The 18,093-nt window shown below is 44.3% G+C and overlaps 3 protein-coding genes across 3 annotated transcripts; 2 read left to right on the top strand and 1 right to left on the bottom strand.

The window, feature by feature from the left end:
* The first annotated feature begins 351 nt into the window (after positions 1–351).
* LOC136535354 (protein ACTIVITY OF BC1 COMPLEX KINASE 8, chloroplastic-like) lies at positions 352–6,867 on the top strand. Its single transcript, XM_066527643.1, has 20 exons — positions 352–968; positions 1,503–1,638; positions 1,977–2,143; positions 2,623–2,743; positions 2,806–2,906; positions 3,114–3,212; positions 3,303–3,413; positions 3,500–3,579; positions 3,666–3,735; positions 4,378–4,451; positions 4,552–4,621; positions 4,707–4,795; positions 5,022–5,146; positions 5,242–5,322; positions 5,407–5,467; positions 5,592–5,646; positions 5,757–5,855; positions 5,964–6,053; positions 6,371–6,430; positions 6,528–6,867. Exons 1-20 carry the CDS (start codon positions 501–503, stop codon positions 6,642–6,644), a joined length of 2,274 nt encoding a protein of 757 aa, XP_066383740.1. The 5' UTR covers positions 352–500; the 3' UTR covers positions 6,645–6,867.
* Positions 6,868–7,086: 219 nt separating this feature from the next.
* LOC136535357 (uncharacterized) lies at positions 7,087–17,432 on the top strand. Its single transcript, XM_066527644.1, has 4 exons — positions 7,087–7,483; positions 7,584–8,580; positions 8,661–8,714; positions 16,848–17,432. Exons 2-4 carry the CDS (start codon positions 8,150–8,152, stop codon positions 16,975–16,977), a joined length of 615 nt encoding a protein of 204 aa, XP_066383741.1. The 5' UTR covers positions 7,087–7,483; positions 7,584–8,149; the 3' UTR covers positions 16,978–17,432.
* On the bottom strand, positions 9,719–15,624 carry LOC136535358 (LRR receptor kinase SERK2-like). Its single transcript, XM_066527645.1, has 11 exons — positions 15,152–15,624; positions 14,099–14,231; positions 13,943–14,014; positions 12,900–13,043; positions 12,358–12,429; positions 12,201–12,272; positions 12,003–12,118; positions 11,781–11,909; positions 11,359–11,700; positions 10,868–11,262; positions 9,719–10,144 (listed from the first exon to the last, which is right to left on the bottom strand). The coding sequence occupies exons 1-11, from the start codon at positions 15,243–15,245 to the stop codon at positions 9,833–9,835; spliced, it is 1,881 nt and encodes a 626-aa protein (XP_066383742.1). The 5' UTR covers positions 15,246–15,624; the 3' UTR covers positions 9,719–9,832.
* Positions 17,433–18,093: the final 661 nt, after the last annotated feature.

Raw genomic sequence — 18,093 nt, 5'->3', positions numbered from 1 at the left:
TTGCTGGAGGATTTGTTTGTTTACCAGTTGGCATGTACAGACAGAGGGTCCCACATCACAGCGATGGGTCACGGAATCCCAGCCAAAAGATCACACTAACCAACGGGCAACGGCACAAAACATCAGACGAAGCAAAAGGCAGACTTCTTTATCACAGACGGCGAAAAGAGATGAACTAGAGTCTAGAGGCCACAACCCTTTCCACGCATTCCCTCCCCGCCACGCGGGCCCCATCGCCTCATCCCTCCCCCAATCACGGACCGCCATGTCAGATGGCCTCATCCTCCGTGCCTCCCACGTGGCGCCCCCACCACCCACCACCTCTCTCGTCTCTCCCCCTTCCCGCTTGCCGGGGCGCCTCGCTCTCGCCTCGCCTCGCCTCCTAGCACCACCACTCCTTCCTCCATTCCTCCAAGCCACCACCCCACACCTCGGCGCGTCCCGCCAAAACCCCCGATACCCAAACCCTAGCTAGCCGCCTAGCTCCCCTCCCACGCGCCATGTCCGTCGCGTCCGCGGCGGCGGCGGCGGCAGCCTCCCTGGTCGCCTCATCCTCGCTCTCCGTCCCAGACCACCTCCGCCTCCGCCTCCGCCGCCCCCCGCCTCCTCCACTCCCGTGCTTTCGCCGGCGATCACGCGGGGCCTGCCTCGTACGCGCCGTCCTCGAGGACCGCGCGCCCCCGCCGGCCGAGGAGGACGCCAAGCGCTACGGGCTCAACGGGAACGGGAGCGGGCTCGGGTACGACGATGCCGCCGTCCAAGCGTACCTCGGAAGCAACAACAACGGCAACGGCGACCGGAGCGCCAGCGGTGACGGCGCGGCGGTGACGCAGAAGCCCACGGCGCCCGCGAGCAGCGTGACCGTGGTCCCGGTCCCGGTCCCGCCGGCGGAGGATGAGAGGAGGAGGAAGGAGAGGGTGGAGGAGATCGGGAGGGAGGATGCCTGGTTCAAGCAGAGCACCGGAGAGGTGAATATTTTTTTTTTCTGTTTGCTTAACGGCTTATCATCTGCATAGCTGCGTGTGTTCTCCAGCGTCAGTTCTAAAGTGGGTGATCATGTGGGATAGGATAAGGGGCAGCTTTGACAAAAGTTAGTGGGGCAGCTTGACTAGGGTGACATCGATGTATGTTTGGAACAAGTGCATTCGTGATACTCTAATTGGAATGAAGTTCAGATTTAGGTAAGAGTACATTATCAGCAATTCAGCATCACACATCTTCAGAAACTACTACGTAGTAAGTACTTTAGTAGCAGCATCCACAAGCACTCTGGAACGAAAGTTGTGAGGGGACGGTGTTGAAAATGCAACAGGCTGGCTAGCTGGCTGGTTAGTTACTTAGATTACTGTGTCAGGTTGAGTAGATGATACATGGACCCAGCTTACCCTTGGCCTATGATATATATTGCTGTCCAATTATCTGATGAAAATAGCTGCAGTTTTGTGTCATTCACTGTGTTCCTTTTTCCTTTCCCTTTTGAGTTGAATAACTAAACCTTGCAGGTTTCTGTTGCTCCTGGCGGTCGCTGGAATCGGTTTAAAACCTATTCAACAATTCAAAGAACATTGGAAATATGGGGGTTCGTTTTTACATTTATATTCAAGGCTTGGCTCAACAACCAAAAGTTCACCTACAGAGGTTAGTGACTTCAACTGAACACTAAAAAAAATACTAACCTATAGAAGTTTGTTTTTGTATCTGCGGAAAATAACAATAAGTTCTTCCCATTTAGTGATGTATTTGGCTCACAGGTATCTTTCGTACAAGTTAAGAACATTTGCGAATACAATTGAATAAAATCCTTCATCTTGTACAACAGCATGTGTGGCATGCTAGCCAACACACTGGATTCATATCTTTTACAAAATGGTGTTCATAATGTTTTCAATTTTTAGATGTTTTTTATATTGAAGAATTACCTACATGTTTCTTCAAAATTGTGTACCTTCAATAAAGCTCTAATTCAACTTCTGCAGGGGGGATGACTGAGGAGAAAAAGATAATGAGGAGGAAAGTTCTTGCCAAGTGGCTAAAGGAGAGTCTTTTGAGATTAGGCCCCACATTCATCAAAATAGGGCAACAATTCTCCACCAGAGTGGATATTCTCCCACAGGAATATGTGGATCAACTATCGGAGTTACAGGTTTGTGTGTTGAAACTTATTCTAATTGCAGACATGCTTTGGTGCTTTTCCAAAATTGAGTAAACTGCTTTTCTCTTATATAAAGATACGCACCTCTCCTGCGTGTTCGAGAAAAAATAGAGTAAACTGCAAAGACTCTAAAATTGATGGGTTGGCTCATTAGAGGATTTGCTCTCCTGTTATTAAACAATTTGACCACCCTCTATTATGCATAAGCTGAAATATGCATTAAATTTAGTTCAGTTTACTAGATCAGCCTAGTGGATGGCAAAATCTGCAAGTCTCAGATTGTGCCCTGTACATTGGTGTAGCACATTAGCATTTATCAGCAGCTCAGTGCCCCATGTGAAGAAAATAACTGTCTTGTGTAGTTATTAGAAGTTATCTTGTTTTTTTCTCTCTATATTTTTGTTAATGCACATTCCTATGCTTATACCCCTGTTATGATTGAACCATGGAATTATTACCTATTTTTGCAGGATCAAGTTCCTCCATTTCCTTCCGAGACAGCTGTAAAAATTGTCGAAGAAGAGCTGGGGGCATCTGTAAATGAGATATTTGATCGATTTGATTTTGAACCAATAGCTGCTGCTAGCCTCGGTAATTTTTTTTTTATTTTAATAAGCAACTTGGCACTATAATAATCTATCCCTTCTTGCCAGGCCAGGTTCATCGGGCACGTCTGAATGGCCAAGAGGTTGTGATCAAAGTGCAACGGCCTGGTCTGAAGGAGCTGTTCGATATTGATCTGAAGAATTTAAGGGTAAGTTATTTATGTTACTAATCCTGTAGCATACCCTGTTTTCATTTTTTAGATAATGAAATAAAACATCCTGGCCTCTGCATCTAAAGATGCACACATAAGTGTACTAGTACCAAAAAAAAGTATGTCTGTTATGTGTTGCCTATTTACCTACTTAAATGTGTTTCCATTTTTTACCATTTGCTGACAAATAACTGAATTGGATAGGTAATAGCTGAATACCTTCAGAAAGTGGATCCAAAGTCAGATGGCGCCAAGAGAGACTGGGTTGCTATTTACGATGAGTGTGCATCTGTTTTATATCAGGTAATTAGTTGTATGATCATGATCTACTGTCTTAGACTTGTTTGACTACGTCTATTACGGATCATGTAATCAGTTCATGTTTTTTATCAGGAAATAGACTATACGAAGGAAGCATTTAACGCTGAAAAATTTGCTGAGAACTTCAAAAAATTGGAATATGTGAAGGTTCCTGAAATTTACTGGGAGTACACTACACCTCAGGTTTCTTCTACACAGAAAATACAAAATAGATCCAACAAGGAACTTGGTGGAATAAAGATTTTAAGTTTCTTTTATTTTCATTGCAGGTTTTAACAATGGAATATGTCCCAGGAATTAAAATTAACAGAATAAAGCAGTTAGATAAGTTAGGAGTCGATAGAAAAAGGTAAGTACTGTATAACCATCAACCATGAACTAAACTTTCTGTGCCAACTGACTTTGTTGCTTCCTGTCAATGTGAATCACTTTCAGATTAGGCCGTTATGCTGTTGAGTCCTACCTTGAGCAGATCTTGTCCCATGGATTTTTCCATGCTGACCCGGTTAGTCACCCTGTATATTCACCACAAACACTGTTTTAGTCATTATGGTTATTTCTCACCTTCGCATCATCCTTCACTTCATTTCTATCCATGCATTGGTCTGTTTTCAAATGAAGTAGAAATATAATATTTCGTTAAGAAAACCTGTATCATTGAATTTATGAGGTCCCTTTGCCATCCTCCTAACCTTGGCAGATTTATGGCTCACTCTATGTGCAATATGCTTCAGCCATAGACAAAATCCAATGTGCTATTACTTCCTCCTATCACAAACATATGTTCATCTAGGCTTGTCCTAAGTCAAACTTTTTTAGCTTTGACCATCAATATATGAAGTTTTATATGGACTGAAAACATAAGATTAACATTATTAGATCTTTTATGGAGAATACTTCCACAATATACAATTCTTTCAATGAAGATGATATATTTCATAGAAATTGCTAGTCAAAGTATCAGAGTGGAGACCGTGTCAATGCCATAATGGACATGTATTTGTGAGCTGAGGAAGTATGTCTTATAATACAAATTTCATGAGACTGAATCATGAATCATCCCTATTGTCTTCTTGCTCCTTTTTAGTATCTCTAATAAAGCAGTTGCTATACTATGTGTTAAAAGCTAATGGTGATTCCTTTACAGCATCCAGGAAACATTGCTGCTGATGATGTCAATGGAGGGAGACTTATCTTCTATGACTTTGGGATGATGGGAAGGTAACATTGCCGCCCCCCACCCCCCCCTCACATAAGTTTCATTTCATGAGAAATTTTGCATCTCAGTATGGATAATAATCTTCATCCTTCCAACTTCCAGTATCAGTCAAAATATTCGGGGAGGATTGCTTGAAGTATTCTATGGAGTTTATGAAAAGGATCCTGACAAAGTTAGTTCTCTGGGCATAATAGCCAGCAGATGATAATTTATACCCTGTGATGTTCTGGGAAGTGTTGAATCCTGTATTCCTGCAGGTGCTTAAAGCAATGGTTCAAATGGGTGTCCTTGTTCCTACTGGAGATATGACTGCTGTCAGAAGAACAGCTCAATTTTTCCTTAATAGGTAGTTACTTTTCCTTGAGAAGTTATTTTTTTCCTCGAACGTGCTTGAGAGTTGTGTGTATTTCATTAAAGAAAAAAGAGTAACCAAATACAACACCACCCTTGAGAAGATGTTACTTTGTAGTTATAGCAAATGGAGTTTGTTGAACTGGAAGAGCATGATGTTTTTTTTGAACAAGATGAGCATGATGTTTGACTTTGTTCTTTTTTGTGTCTATTATTTATAGCTTTGAAGAGCGTCTAGCAGCACAAAGGAAGGAGAGAGAGATGGCAACTGCAGAACTGGGATTTAAAAAGCAATTAACTAAGGAGGAGAAGTTTGAAAAGAGGAAGCAGAGACTTGCTGCAATTGGTAATGTTGTGACCTACCAACAGACTTGATAGATGGAAATATGTCAGGGTTTATTCTACAAATTTTATTATGTTGACTTGAATTCAATTTTGCAGGAGAGGATCTTTTGGCGATTGCTGCTGATCAACCATTTCGCTTCCCTGCCACATTTACATTTGTGGTCAGAGCATTCTCAGGTTTCAATGTCTAATAATTTACATGTTTACAAGGAAATTGTTATTATACTGTCATTCTACTCAGGCTTTCTCCATTTTATGCAGTTCTAGATGGTATTGGGAAAGGCCTTGATCCTAGGTTTGATATTACAGAGATTGCTAAGCCGTGAGTACTTGCTGCATTACTAGCATCTCGATACTTTTTCAAAAACATGCAAAGCTTGCACATCTTTATATTTTCAGCTTGACCTTTTCTGGTGCTGACTTGACATGTCTGTTAAATTTGCTAGATATGCCAAGGAATTGCTAAGATTTAATGAAGCTGGTGTTGAAGTAGTTGTGAAGGCAAGTTTCAACATTTGGTCAAAGCTTTTAACCTATCTCTATGATAGCATATCTCCTAAGTATTTTGATACTGAGAGTTTTAAGTGCTTTTGATTGCAACATTATTTCAGGATGCAAAGAAGAGATGGGAAAGGCAGTCCCGTGCCTTTTATAATTTGTTCCGCCAACCCGACAGAGTTGAAAAGCTCGCACAAATTATTGAACGTTTGGTATGTGCATCATTTGCCAACATTATTTTGTTGTGTATTGGTGTTATTTGCACATGTGCTCTTGACGAAAGTTTGTACGACTGAACTCAATGAACTGCTTTTTTGCAGGAGCAAGGTGAACTCAAGCTTCGTGTCAGAACACTGGAATCGGAAAGAGCATTTCAAAGAGTTGCCGCTGTACAGAAAACAATTGGATATGTGAGTTCAGAATTATTAATATATTGTTTAACTTTTTTCTATGTTACTTCATGCTGAACCATGAAAAGACAAGGGCAAACTTGTCTGCTGGATGACACTGTCACTGAGTGCATGCAAATTCAGTTAGCCTGCACTGGAATTGTTAAAACAAAATTGACAGAGGGCTCCTGCAAATTCGATGCGAGAAATCTGATCAAGTCATCAAGAGAAACAGCCCTTATATCATGAAATTGTTTTTCTTTCTTTGATACTGCACTTTTTTTCCTGAAGTTCCATATCATAATAATGTGTCTTAAATCTTGCTCTGTGTCATCCAGGGAGTTGCTGCAGGTAGTTTGGTGAACCTTGCAACAATGTTGTACTTCAATTCAATCCGGGTGAGTTTGTAAACAAACTGGAGTATATCATCCATCAAACTTCTAGCACATATTTGTTCTCATCACCTGATCTTCCAATCTTCAATAACCGTTGCAGGGACCAGCAACCATTGCATACTCCCTCTGCGCATTCTTCGGGCTTCAAGTTCTGATCGGGCTTGTCAAGGTTAAGAAGTTGGATCGGCAGGAGAGACTGATAACTGGTACTGCCTGAGCTATGAGTTCTTGATCAATCGGTGAGAACTGAACCGTCACTTTTCAGCGCTGTGTGTTGTCGTCACGTTGCCTTTTTTTTCCCCCTTTTGCACAATTTTACCCCCAGCGCAATTTAGCATAGGCACGGCCCCCCGGTGTATGATAGCTGTATGTAGATGCGATAATAACAGATAAAGATGTACATAGTGTATAATAGACATTCTACATGTATTTTTTGCTTCCATGGTGTAGCAGATACGTACAGGATTTTCTTTCAAATGATGATGATTCAGGGTTAAATGATTGATTTGGTGATTTTATTTTTGTCTCGAGTAGATGCGGTGCCGTAAGTTAACGATGGATGTGGCACGATAGATGACGCGCCGTAATGTTACACCACCAATGTTTTCTTATCGTCCGATTAATCACGATTAATCGTCCTTATCTGTACTTAGCACTTGATTAGGCTCTCTGATTCAATCAGAGCGATCAGAAACCTGATCGTCCGATTAATCGTCAATTACTCACGATTAATCGTTCGATTAGGTCTCTTTACCGACCAGCACTAAATAGGCAGGGCCAGGTCCATTAGGGTTTCTCTTATATACCTCACCCTCACTCTTTCTCTTCTTAGTACTCCTCACTCCCGCTGTGTGTGCAGCTGAGCTCCATCTCTTCCCTGCTGCGTGCATCTCACTCCCTCCTCCCTCCCTTCTAGTTCCAATCCAAGCAGCCCATCCGTGGATCTTCCCTACTGCTTGCTGCTTCCTCCTCCCTTCTGCTGCAGGGTCGCCTATTCTCTTCCCCACCTACAAGCTGCAGGTCCAGGGAGCATGAAGATAAGCTCCTCCTCTGAAGGTGAGTCATTAAATCGTCTTTGTTCTGTCATCTCCTTTCCTTTGCACTATGCTCAAATCTTGATGCTTTGTTTCTTTGGCTCTTTGCTGAACTTGCGTAGATGAAAATCGAAGGCGGCAGCTTGCAGTGGAAGTCATCATGCCTGGGCCTAATCCTGAAGGAGGTGCTGGTGCAAGCTCATCAGTTGCATCAGGTGGTGATGGTTCAGCATCCTCAGCTGCTCCAGATGTTTCAGCCCCTGTAGAAAAGACTATAGCAGCACTGCCTCCAGAACTTGCTCAGCAGGCTAAATATCCCAAGAGGGAGGCTCGATCTCAAGACCCAGGATGGAAGTATGGGTGGTGGCCAGATCCTACGAAGAAGGAATTTATTCAGTGCATTTTTTGTAAGAAGGTAGTGCCTGCAGGAATCGGTCGGTTCAAGATGCACCTTGCAGGGGGTTATGGGGATGCAGTGAAGTGCCCAAAACCACCTCCAATAGTCCAGCGAGAGATGACTGTTTACTTGAAGAATACAAGGACTACAATTGTGGCACTTCCTGGAGATGGTGAACAAGAACAAGAAGCAAATGAAGAGGATGAAGTTACTGAAGTTGAACTAGCGAAAATACAAGTTCTGGGACAAGACTCAAGCAAGCACAATCAGAAGCAAAGAAGAAAATAGCTCATGTCCGATGGTTGGACGGATACAAGCCACCGCCATATAATCAATTTTCTTGCCAACAGTCCAGCAGGGACCTTCTTCCTAGGTTCAGTGGATGCTTCAAGTGAGATAGCAAATGCACAAATGCTAGCTGATTTGTTGGAGCAACAAGTTGACAAGATTGGGAAGGAATATGTGGTGCAGGTTGTCACAGACAATGGGGCCAACTTTAAGGCAGCGGGAATGATTCTAATGGAGAGGATCCCACATTTGTTTTGGACACCTTGTGCTGCCCATTGTCTGAATTTGTTGCTGCAAGACATTAGTGAGACAAAGGAATTCAACACTGCCATCAATTGGGGCAAGAAAGTGTGCAAATTTCTATACAAGCATGGGAGGATACTTGATCTAATGAGACAGAAGATAGGTGGAGATATTGTGAGACCAGCTGTTGAGTATGTGCTGCTGTAATGTTGTCAGTCTGTCACACTATTCTTTTACATCTACTTACTCAAGTTATCTATTATTCCTGCAGAAAATCAACAAACATATGGAGGCTAGAACAAAAATATGGAGTCAGATCTCATAGGTAAGTAACCAACTAACTAGAAATATGCTCGATGTCTACTATATAAATATATAGTATATGGTATATTATATATATACCATACATATATGATATATACTTATATAGTCCTGCTATATGCTGGACGATTATATGGACGATTAGACCGATCAAAGGTCGATTAATCGTTCTGAACATCGATTAATCGTCCTGATCGTCTTAATCGGTACCAGACCGATTAGGAACGATAAACCGATGAGAAAACATTGTACACCACATCCTCAGCGTAAATCGTCACGCCTTCCGATCTTCGTCGCCGGGACTAGTCGCGTGGGCGGATACGGGAATAATGAAAACTTTATGCTAAAGATCATGACATGGCTTAGTTTGCCTATTCGTCTATTTGACATGTTATTAGGAGCCTTGCCGAAGTGCCTCACGGGCATATACCCCTTACCCTTAGGATGACTTTCTAAATTATTTAACTAATAATATTTGTCGTAAAGACACAATGTTCAAACTTCAAAGGCTGCTATAATGATAACTTTTAAAGTTATCCCGTATATTTTATAAACACGGATCTCTATTTTCGCTAAAAATAGAATCCCGTAGACAGGAAACACCTCATTTCGCTTTCCATCCTGGACTGCTGTAAATGGTGCGAGTCTGACACGTAAGCCAAACACCTAGTACATATTAGCCTCACATTTAGTTGTGTATCGTCGATTCAACGATTATCCATTGTAGTTTTATTACACAAAGAAAACCTAAACATATTTTTTTCAAGATGCAAAAAGGCATACTAAGCTATGGCAAAACATAACACAGTTCTGGATATCACTTAGTACAATTGGACAATACCTGCTACATTCCCCGGACCACTACAACAATGCTTTAGAAATTCACCCTCGGATATACGAATTTTCACCTTAACACAACTGCAGCCTACTCCCTCGCTCACACCCCCCCCCCCCCCCCCCCCCCCCCCCCCCCCCCCCAACTTCCGAGGAATCCAAAAAAAAAAAACATCCCTTCAAATTGTCGCTAACAATTCCAAAAGCTACCTTTCATATACACAAACAGCAATTAGACTGAGTCTTGGCAATTCAGTGTTGAATTCTTTCATCGGAGTCGTTGAGTGGCTACCTTGGGCCGGACAGCTCCACGGCACGAAGGTTGTACGTGGAATCGACGATCCAGTCATTGCGGAGCGGTGCGGACTCAGCCTCCTGCCTCACCACCTCCACTTTCTGCCACTCGTCCCAACGCTCTGCCAGCCCGTCACCTTCGAGCATCCTCACCACCTCCGACATCTTTGGCCGGTCCAACGGGGAGCCCTGCGTGCAGAGGAGTGCCACCTGGATCAGGTTCTCCACCTCGATCTCCTCGTAGGCGTTCTGCAGATCTGGGTCCACCAGCATCTCCACCTTCTTCTCCTTCAGCAGTCCTTTCACCTGCAAGATGCCAATTGTGAATTATTCATTTATGCCAGCTTGTTTTTGTCACGAACAATCCATTCGTTCCATTGTTCTGATAGTTGAACATGTTTTTATAATGCAGCAGGCATATGGCAGGGCGACTGATTGTGCATTAGCATATTGTAGGCATGATGGATGTGTCCCCTGGAGGGTGAACTGCCCAGCTTGTCACTTGCCAGTGCACACTCTCTAATTAAGAAATGGATTAAGGGCACTTCATGGTTTCAGAGTTAGCTTTCACACCAATCTTTAAGAAACTAATAAAATATAGCCCATAGACAGCAAAACAGTACGAAAGAAAAAGGACGACGACCGCTGCCGCCGCCGCCTATCGCGCGCCATGGAGCTCCAGCGAGACCTTACCGCGTCCGCGGCAGCCTCCTTCTTCCCCTTCCCCTGCCGCAGCCATGACCATGGTCGCCCCCGCCCCAACCTCGCCTGGCCGCCGCCTCCGCTGCCCGCTCCAGCAGCGTCACCGCCGCCTCCGCCTCGCCGCCATCTCTCCCGTCCCCACCGCTGGGCCCACCTGCCTCCCCTAACCCCTTTCTAAGACCGCCGGAGATGGAGAAGAAGAGAAGGAGAGCTTGGGCGCGGGTCGAGGGTGACCCGTCGTCAGATAGAGTTTGCGAAAGAAAAATGTATAATCTGTAGTGCAGTAATACTGTATGACACTGACTATTGAGAAGAAAAGTTACTTACCCAGTCAAGAAGCATAACATCGTCATCATTTGCAAGACGAGCAAGATCAAATGCCCTCTGGCCAGTAATAAGCTCCAGAAGCATGATCCCATAGCCAAAAACATCAGTCTTTTCAGAGGACTTGCCAGTGGATAGGTACTCGGGAGCAATGTGTCCAATTGTTCCACGAACAGCAGTTGTGACATGGGTATCCTTGTAATCCATAAGCTTGGCAAGCCCGAAATCACCCACGACTGCCTCGAAGTCCTCATCCAAAAGAATATTTGCAGCTTTGACATCCCGATGGATAATTTTGGGATCGCAGTGATCATGCAAGTAAGAAAGTCCTCTTGCAGATCCAAGTGCAATCCGTCTTCTTTTTTCCCACTCAAGAGGTGGCTCAGATGTCTGGCGCTCTATGGAATCAGAAAGACTAATGAGAACAGGAAGCTAATATTCTGCATGTTTAGTTGGGGCTATGGAATCAGTATTTAGAAAAAAGAACAAAGTACCTCGTAAACGTGATGCCACACTCCCATTAGCCATGTATGGGTAGACTAGCAACCGTTCAGTAGGTGTCATGCAGAAACCACGGAGTCTGAGAAGGTTCCTGTGCACTGCCATGCTAATCATCTCAACCTCTGTTTGGAACTGAAGCTCACCACCAGGTGTCCGCTCCTCTTTTAGTCTTTTCACTGCTACCAAAGAGCCATCAGCAAGCCTTCCCTTGTACACTTTTCCAAAACCACCTCTTCCTAAAATGTTCTTGTTACTGAAATTATCAGTTGCAACTTGAAGCTCCCGCAACGAAAACTTTTTGAGCTGACCAAGATGGACTTCTGGATCCTCCTCGGCTGAAGCAAGCAAAATGGGCCAGCAGATGAACAAACAGGCAATACAGGTTAACAAAAAAAGTACACCATATGATACAGACCAGGAACATCGAAGAAATGCTCTTCAGGTTTACGACGGCGCCACATTGCAAATGCAATTGCAGGAACAGCAAACACCAATGCTGCACCAGCAGCAACACCTCCAGCGATTGCTCCAGTGCTAGAGGCACCTAATGGTAGACATAAATCCAGGAATTAAGTGTCGTCCAGAATGCTAAAGTTTCATTGTACTAATGAGAATACAAGTAGATTAAAAAACCTACCAGTTGATTGGGTTGGGGGAGATGGAGGATTGAATGGAGGAGGTGGGGAAAAGGGAGGAGCCCCAGGGCAGGGCTTTGTAGTACCAGGGCCGCAAAGATTTGGATTGTTGGCAAAACTGTAACAAACAGGTAATATTTATCATGCACGCTGAAGATACAGTGTAGGCTAAGGATCAGTGAATCATCCAGATAAAAGACCTAATAGGGGTGAAGAGTGAAAAGGAGCCTGTTGATGGGACTTCTCCTGAGAGGTTGTTGTTCGAGAGATCCCTGCATTTTCATGATAATTATATTATATATTCATTCAACACATAACAAACATCAAGAGAACAATAGTAGTGTGCATGCTACTTACAGTACTTGGAGAGTGGAGATATTGGTCAAGGATACAGGAATTTGACCAACCAAGCTGTTGTTGTTAAGACGTCTATCCTTGCACATAGGCACAGAACAAATAAATATTTGTGACTTTACCAAAATATAAGAGCACAGAAGACACTAATAAAGATAAAATGTTAATGATTTTTTTTTCCAAAGACAGCATGAGTTGTGCTGATAAAATACAATTCAACGATACAACTGCCATAATATAGAATAAGCATGGGAAGAGTAGGAGAAAGGAGGAGAAGCAAACACACAAGTCCATCTATCAAATAGGAAAACAACAAAGTTAATCAAATACCAACATGTCACAGAAATTAGAAAATGCAGCATCACAAGTTCCTCTTGTTTTTCAGGTTACAAAATACATAGGCCATTCTTGACAAAGAGATCAAAAGTCTATATAAAACATCCAGAAATTTAAAAAAAAAAACTGAAAAGTGTCTAAACATTAAACCTCAGCAAGTAAAACAACATAAGAGGGTGCTAGTAATTGGTAAACAAAATGAGTCTTACAGGAAACGCAGCTTCAATAGATTCCCCAGGCTGTCAGGGATATAGCCAGAGAAGTTGTTCATATACAGATCCAAACTGACCAGGTTAGTCAAGTTCCCAAGTTCAGGGGGTATGGTCCCACTTATGTTGTTGCTGTAAAGCTCCCTATTACAAAAAAAAGTAATATAAATAAATTCTCAAATGTAAAAGGACACAATTACAAAATGAAGAAATGTATACAACAATTAACAAACAGAGTTACGCATAAAATGTAAAGGTTAAGACTTTTTTTAAGATCCGCTAATTTCTAAATGGATAATTTGTTTTTGAAACAGCGTACCTCTAATTCACATTTAAAACAAGAGAAGTACTCCAGTACTCCTAAAAAATTAGCACGTATCCTGAAGCACCTAAGTAAATTAAATGATACCTCCAAGGCTGCCTCCCTTACCCATTGTGGCCGTCCCCAACTCCCCAACCCCCACCCACCAAAAAAAATGTTCAGTTTTCTTTGGCGAGTGCATAGGTATGCAGGTGGCAGAGTTTCTAGTGCACACATCCTAATGTCACTGACTCACTGACACAGATTGCAATAAGCTAATAGTCTTGGAAGCACAACCTCAAATGAGCACTGAGTGGCCAAGTAAAAGGAAGTCTACGAAAGAAATCCATATAGGCAAAAGGTGAACAGAAGTATGCATTTTGTCTGCCATAGAGCGTCATCTGCTGGTGGTGTCCGACAAACTGTCCTCCCAGGCCAACAAACTTTCAGTGCTCCAGTCCCAAATTAAATCTCCATGGTTATCAGCCATGTCTGATCCACAGATCAAGCCATAGTGCCCCACAACTAAGAGAACGTGAAGAATTGGATTGTGATGGGCTGGGCCAGGCTCAGGAGGTAATTCAAAATAAACCGATCAATTCAGGGTGCTTTAGGGTCAGTTCTTATTTTTGAGAAGGGATTACTGGAGCACTTTTCTTAAAATAATTATTCTGACGGCACATACAAGATAGAAAATCCACATCTTGAAACTGTTGGCAAAACCAACACATGCAGAACTTACAAATATTGGAGATTTTTCAGCTGACCAAGTTGTGGCACTAAGACACCAGATAATTGTGCATTTCCAAGGTCACTGTGAAAGGGAGGACATTTAGACCAGAGGTGAACATCACTAACACTTTGAAATGAATATATGAGAGCTTTTTCATCAACTTACACTCTGATAACACTGTTATCGTTGTTACACGTAACATGGAACCATGTACATGGATTAACAAGAGTGGGATCCCAACTCTGCAAGACATTGTTAGTATCTTTCAAGCTCTGCCGCAGGCTGTACAGAGCATCACCTGTGGACGAAAGGTAGCATTATCAGCAGCAAGTATATTCCCAGTTAAGATGAAAAAACATATAAGAAATTTTATCCGTGACGAGCTTGTATGCAAAATATTTAGAAAAAAAAAAGGCTGCTAGGCAAAAAGATTGAAATTTCCAAAACAGGTAAGGTAAGAAACCATGTAAGTCAGGAAGTTCCAAAGCACAGAGATTAGTAGTTATTACAGTTGGCCCCATCCATTGTTAGTACTACAGTGTTTGATGTTCTTCTATTCATGGTAGACCATGGGGACACATCCTATCAAACTATACTGTTCAATTACCATTTGTGGAGAGAGAGGGAGGGAGAGAGAGAGAGATGTTCAATAACATCCCAGCCGTAGAAATAGCAAAAAGTTTTTTTTTGTCACCAGCTTAAAGAACCGGTCAAACAATCTCACTTAAAAGTCAACATTAGGAATCCAAATGAACTCCTTAATTTTGGAGGACGATATTAGCAGAATTCCTCCTTTTATACAAACGAACTAGGCTAAGGTTGGTGGTCTCTCGCTGCCTCGCTATTGGAAGTAGACTTAACGATGGGCTGAACGCCCAAACGAGAAAAGTATATGGCATAACGAAAGAACTACAGCGAACAAAAAGTTTACGTTTTCCTCGAAATCAACTGAACGTGGCTTGTTCATTCCTCTGATCCATCGAAGCAGAGCTATAACTAAACGTATGCTCTATGCATAAACTTCAAATATCCGCCAAATACATCACCACGAACGGAAGCAAGAAGTAGAGAGCAGGCAATACCTACGAGCATCAATGAAACCAGTAAAAGAATCAAGCTCATATGCTCCATCCCAGCTGTACAGATTTCAAACTTGGGACGAATCAAACCGGGGCAGCGCACGGCTAACTAGTATGTATGAGATCAGGCAGGACTCACCCTCGGTGTTGGCGACGACCCGTCCCGGCCCGAGCAGCACCGCCACCGCAAGGACCACCGCCCACCACCTCCCCGCCTCCGCCGCCGCCGCCATTCCAACTCGAGCGCCAAGCGGGCCCCCACCACCTCACCGACGCATGGGCGCGCGGGTCCCCCCGCCGACCGGTGCGCCTAAGGCCCGAGCTGCACGGCGCTGCCCGATCTGCCGCGCCGCCGCCGGGCTCTCTCTCCCTCTCCCTCCTGAGCTCACGGCGTGCTCCTCCTCCTCCCCTCTCTCTCTCTCTCTCTGAAATGGAAGGGAGTTTTTTTCTTTTTCTTTTCGGGGACGAATTCTCTCTGTAGCTGGAAACGGAGTGCGGCTGTGTGTGCGCGTGTGTATGTGTGTATGTCCCGACCTAAATTGTTCTTCTACTCCGCGGTGGGACCACCGCCTACGCTCGCAGAACAAAGGGGCGCCCCACCGCGGCGACTCCCACCCGACGTCACCGACGTTCGGGACCAGGGAGCCCCCGGGGCCCGCGTGGAAGCGAGAGGTCTGCGCGGCGGGAAGGCGCGGGCGGCGTGCCTTCCGGAGAGGGGTGGGGTGGGGTGACTTGATGGAGCTAGCAGTGGGGAGGAGGAGGGAGGGGAGCATGGGGAGGTGCGGGCCCCGCCGCGGGCGGGGGGATCTCGTGGACACGGTCCTCGGTACGCCGGTCTCGTCGTTCCGTCTGTTCGCGTGTTTATTTTAGCTAGGGTAGCAGTATATTTTTCTTATAATTTTCATCAGTCTAATTTATTAGTTCAAAATTTAATAAACTAGCATCAGTCTAATTTATCAGTTCAAAATTTAACCAGCGAACAGACTGATTCTCGGAGTGATGGTGTCGCTTCGTACAGCCCCCACTGCACGCGCGTGCATCGATTCGGAAAATCATCACGTTTGCTTGATCCGTCCGTGGAACGGACACACCGGCTCACGACCCGTCCTCTGCTCGTGATTGGATTTCTAGGGTTGATGAGGAAAAAAAAAAGCAAAGGTCCCCGTTTTCTATATTGATTGAGAATCATTGGGCTAACCTAATGCTTCGTTACAGTACAACATGTTAAGTGAGATAGTAGTATTAGGTACCGTTTATATGGCAAAATTTTTAGCGAAATGCCACTGTAGCACTTTCGTTGTTATTTCGTAATTAGTGTCTAATCATAATCTAATTAGGCTTAAAAGATTCGTCTCGTGAATTTCGTCTAAACTGTGTAATTAGTTTTATTTTTTATTTATATTTAATACTTTATGCATGCGTCCAAAGATTCAATGTGACGAGAAATCTTGAAAAATTTAGCATTTTGGAGTGCAACTTTACGGGGCCTAGCTTAAAAGCCAAAGGCCGAAACCGGCGACTGATGTGTACCGTACACCAGTAGGTGGCAGCGGCAGCGTGTGCCGCTCCAGTACAGCAGGTTTCGCGGCAAAGGTTAGGGCGCGTTTAGATAAAAAAAAATTGTTTTTTTGTTACTGTAGTACTGCTGCTTGTATTTGGTAATTAGTGTCTAATTATAGACTAATTATGTTTGAAAGTTTCGTCTCGTGATTTCTCACCCAACTATATAATTAATTTTTTTTCGTCTACATTTAGTATTCTATGCATGTACCACAAGATTTGATATGACAGATACTGTGCAAAATTTTTTGAATCTAAACATGCCCTTACTTAAGGTCCGGATCCAGAGAGATGCGAAGAGGGAGGGAATGCAGCAGCAGCACAAAGGAGACCGTGGATCACTGCGCCGTGGGCCCGCCTCCGCACAAGGCCAGCTGGAGAACAGTCAAAAGCCCGCTCCCGTGACAGGGAGATAAACCCCGTCCCGTCGTCCGTGGGCCGGGTCTACACCCCGCGCGGGGGCAGAAAAGCCAGCGCCGGCCTGGGCCACCTGCCCGGCGGTCGTTCCAAGCGCGCCAGGCAGTGCAACGCCGCCAACGCAGGGTCGGGGTTAAGGATGGCAACGAATAGGCGTCCGCTATCGTCGGAATGTTCTCTTTCCCGCTACAGAGAATTCATTCCATCTCTATTTCCATTAACTGTTTTGGATATAGATTCTTGTCCATCCCCGTACCCGTCGGGTATCGATCGGGTAACAGATACCCGACGGATACTGCATACCCGATAAATATGGACACTTGGGGTCACAGCTTTGTAATCGGAGACGTTTCTTCTCCACCCGGGTATAAATGTCGGAGTCTCGGAGATGCCGAGGAGAAGGAGCGAGGTTACGAGGAGGACGGGCAAAGATGATAGAGAGACCGAACGAAGGAAGCGAGGGGCACGAGCGCTCGTGAGGCAAGCGTGCTTGTGCTGCTGACGGAGATGGTGAGGAAAAATTAAACTAGGGTTCCTAGAACACACAAACTATATATATGATTGTTCAGATTTTGGCAAAAATACCTATGTTGAACTTTTTTGGCCTAATACTCGCATGACAGCTCAAATAGTTGGGTTCCTCAACGGGTAACAGGGACGGGTAAACAAGGAACGTTCACGTACCCGCTATACCCGTCGGGAATGGATTCTTGTCTTTTTAGATACCCACGGGTAAAAATATGATCCCATCTCTGTTCCTTAATGGATCAAATACCCGTCGGGTATCGGGTATCGGGCCCGTTGCCGTCTTTAGTCAAGGTTGAGATGTTTTTTTTATAGAGGAGAAAAAAAAGGTGTGTTCGTGCCGTGTTTGGGTACAGTTCAAACGTGCGGTAGTCGTGCGTGTGCCCCTCTTCTTCTACTGTGGTGGGCCATGCATACCGGAACCGGTCAAAATGTTTGACGGACCGGCGCCCGCGGCCGGTCTACGCACTCTGGTCGTTAGCTGCACGCCGGCACTAACGACGACGGCGACCAGCGGGTACGCATGAATTAACACCACGATTATGACAAGTATATGTGTTCGGTAAATTCTTTGGAAGG

Source organism: Miscanthus floridulus, unplaced genomic scaffold (assembly GCF_019320115.1).
Source record: "Miscanthus floridulus cultivar M001 unplaced genomic scaffold, ASM1932011v1 os_2705_1, whole genome shotgun sequence".
NCBI lineage: Eukaryota > Viridiplantae > Streptophyta > Magnoliopsida > Poales > Poaceae > Miscanthus > Miscanthus floridulus.
The sequence above is the reverse complement of the archived record's forward strand: the minus strand, read 5'-3'. Positions and strand labels throughout refer to the sequence as shown.

Excerpts from the sequence above, each read along its gene's own strand:
- LOC136535354 (XM_066527643.1), top strand. The coding sequence starts at position 501 with ATGTCCGTCGCGTCCGCGGCGGCGGCGGCGGCAGCCTCCCTGGTCGCC. Across the intron at positions 2,144-2,622 it reads ATCAACTATCGGAGTTACAG|GATCAAGTTCCTCCATTTCC; the intron begins GTTTGTGTGTTG and ends CTATTTTTGCAG. Across the intron at positions 5,468-5,591 it reads ATTACAGAGATTGCTAAGCC|ATATGCCAAGGAATTGCTAA; the intron begins GTGAGTACTTGC and ends TAAATTTGCTAG.
- LOC136535357 (XM_066527644.1), top strand. The coding sequence starts at position 8,150 with ATGTCCGATGGTTGGACGGATACAAGCCACCGCCATATAATCAATTTT. Across the intron at positions 8,581-8,660 it reads ATTGTGAGACCAGCTGTTGA|AAAATCAACAAACATATGGA; the intron begins GTATGTGCTGCT and ends TTATTCCTGCAG. Across the intron at positions 8,715-16,847 it reads TATGGAGTCAGATCTCATAG|GTCCGGATCCAGAGAGATGC; the intron begins GTAAGTAACCAA and ends CCCTTACTTAAG.
- LOC136535358 (XM_066527645.1), bottom strand. The coding sequence starts at position 15,245 with ATGGCGGCGGCGGCGGAGGCGGGGAGGTGGTGGGCGGTGGTCCTTGCG. Across the intron at positions 11,701-11,780 it reads GCATTTCTTCGATGTTCCTG|CCGAGGAGGATCCAGAAGTC; the intron begins GTCTGTATCATA and ends TGCTTGCTTCAG. Across the intron at positions 11,263-11,358 it reads TGTGGCATCACGTTTACGAG|AGCGCCAGACATCTGAGCCA; the intron begins GTACTTTGTTCT and ends CTGATTCCATAG.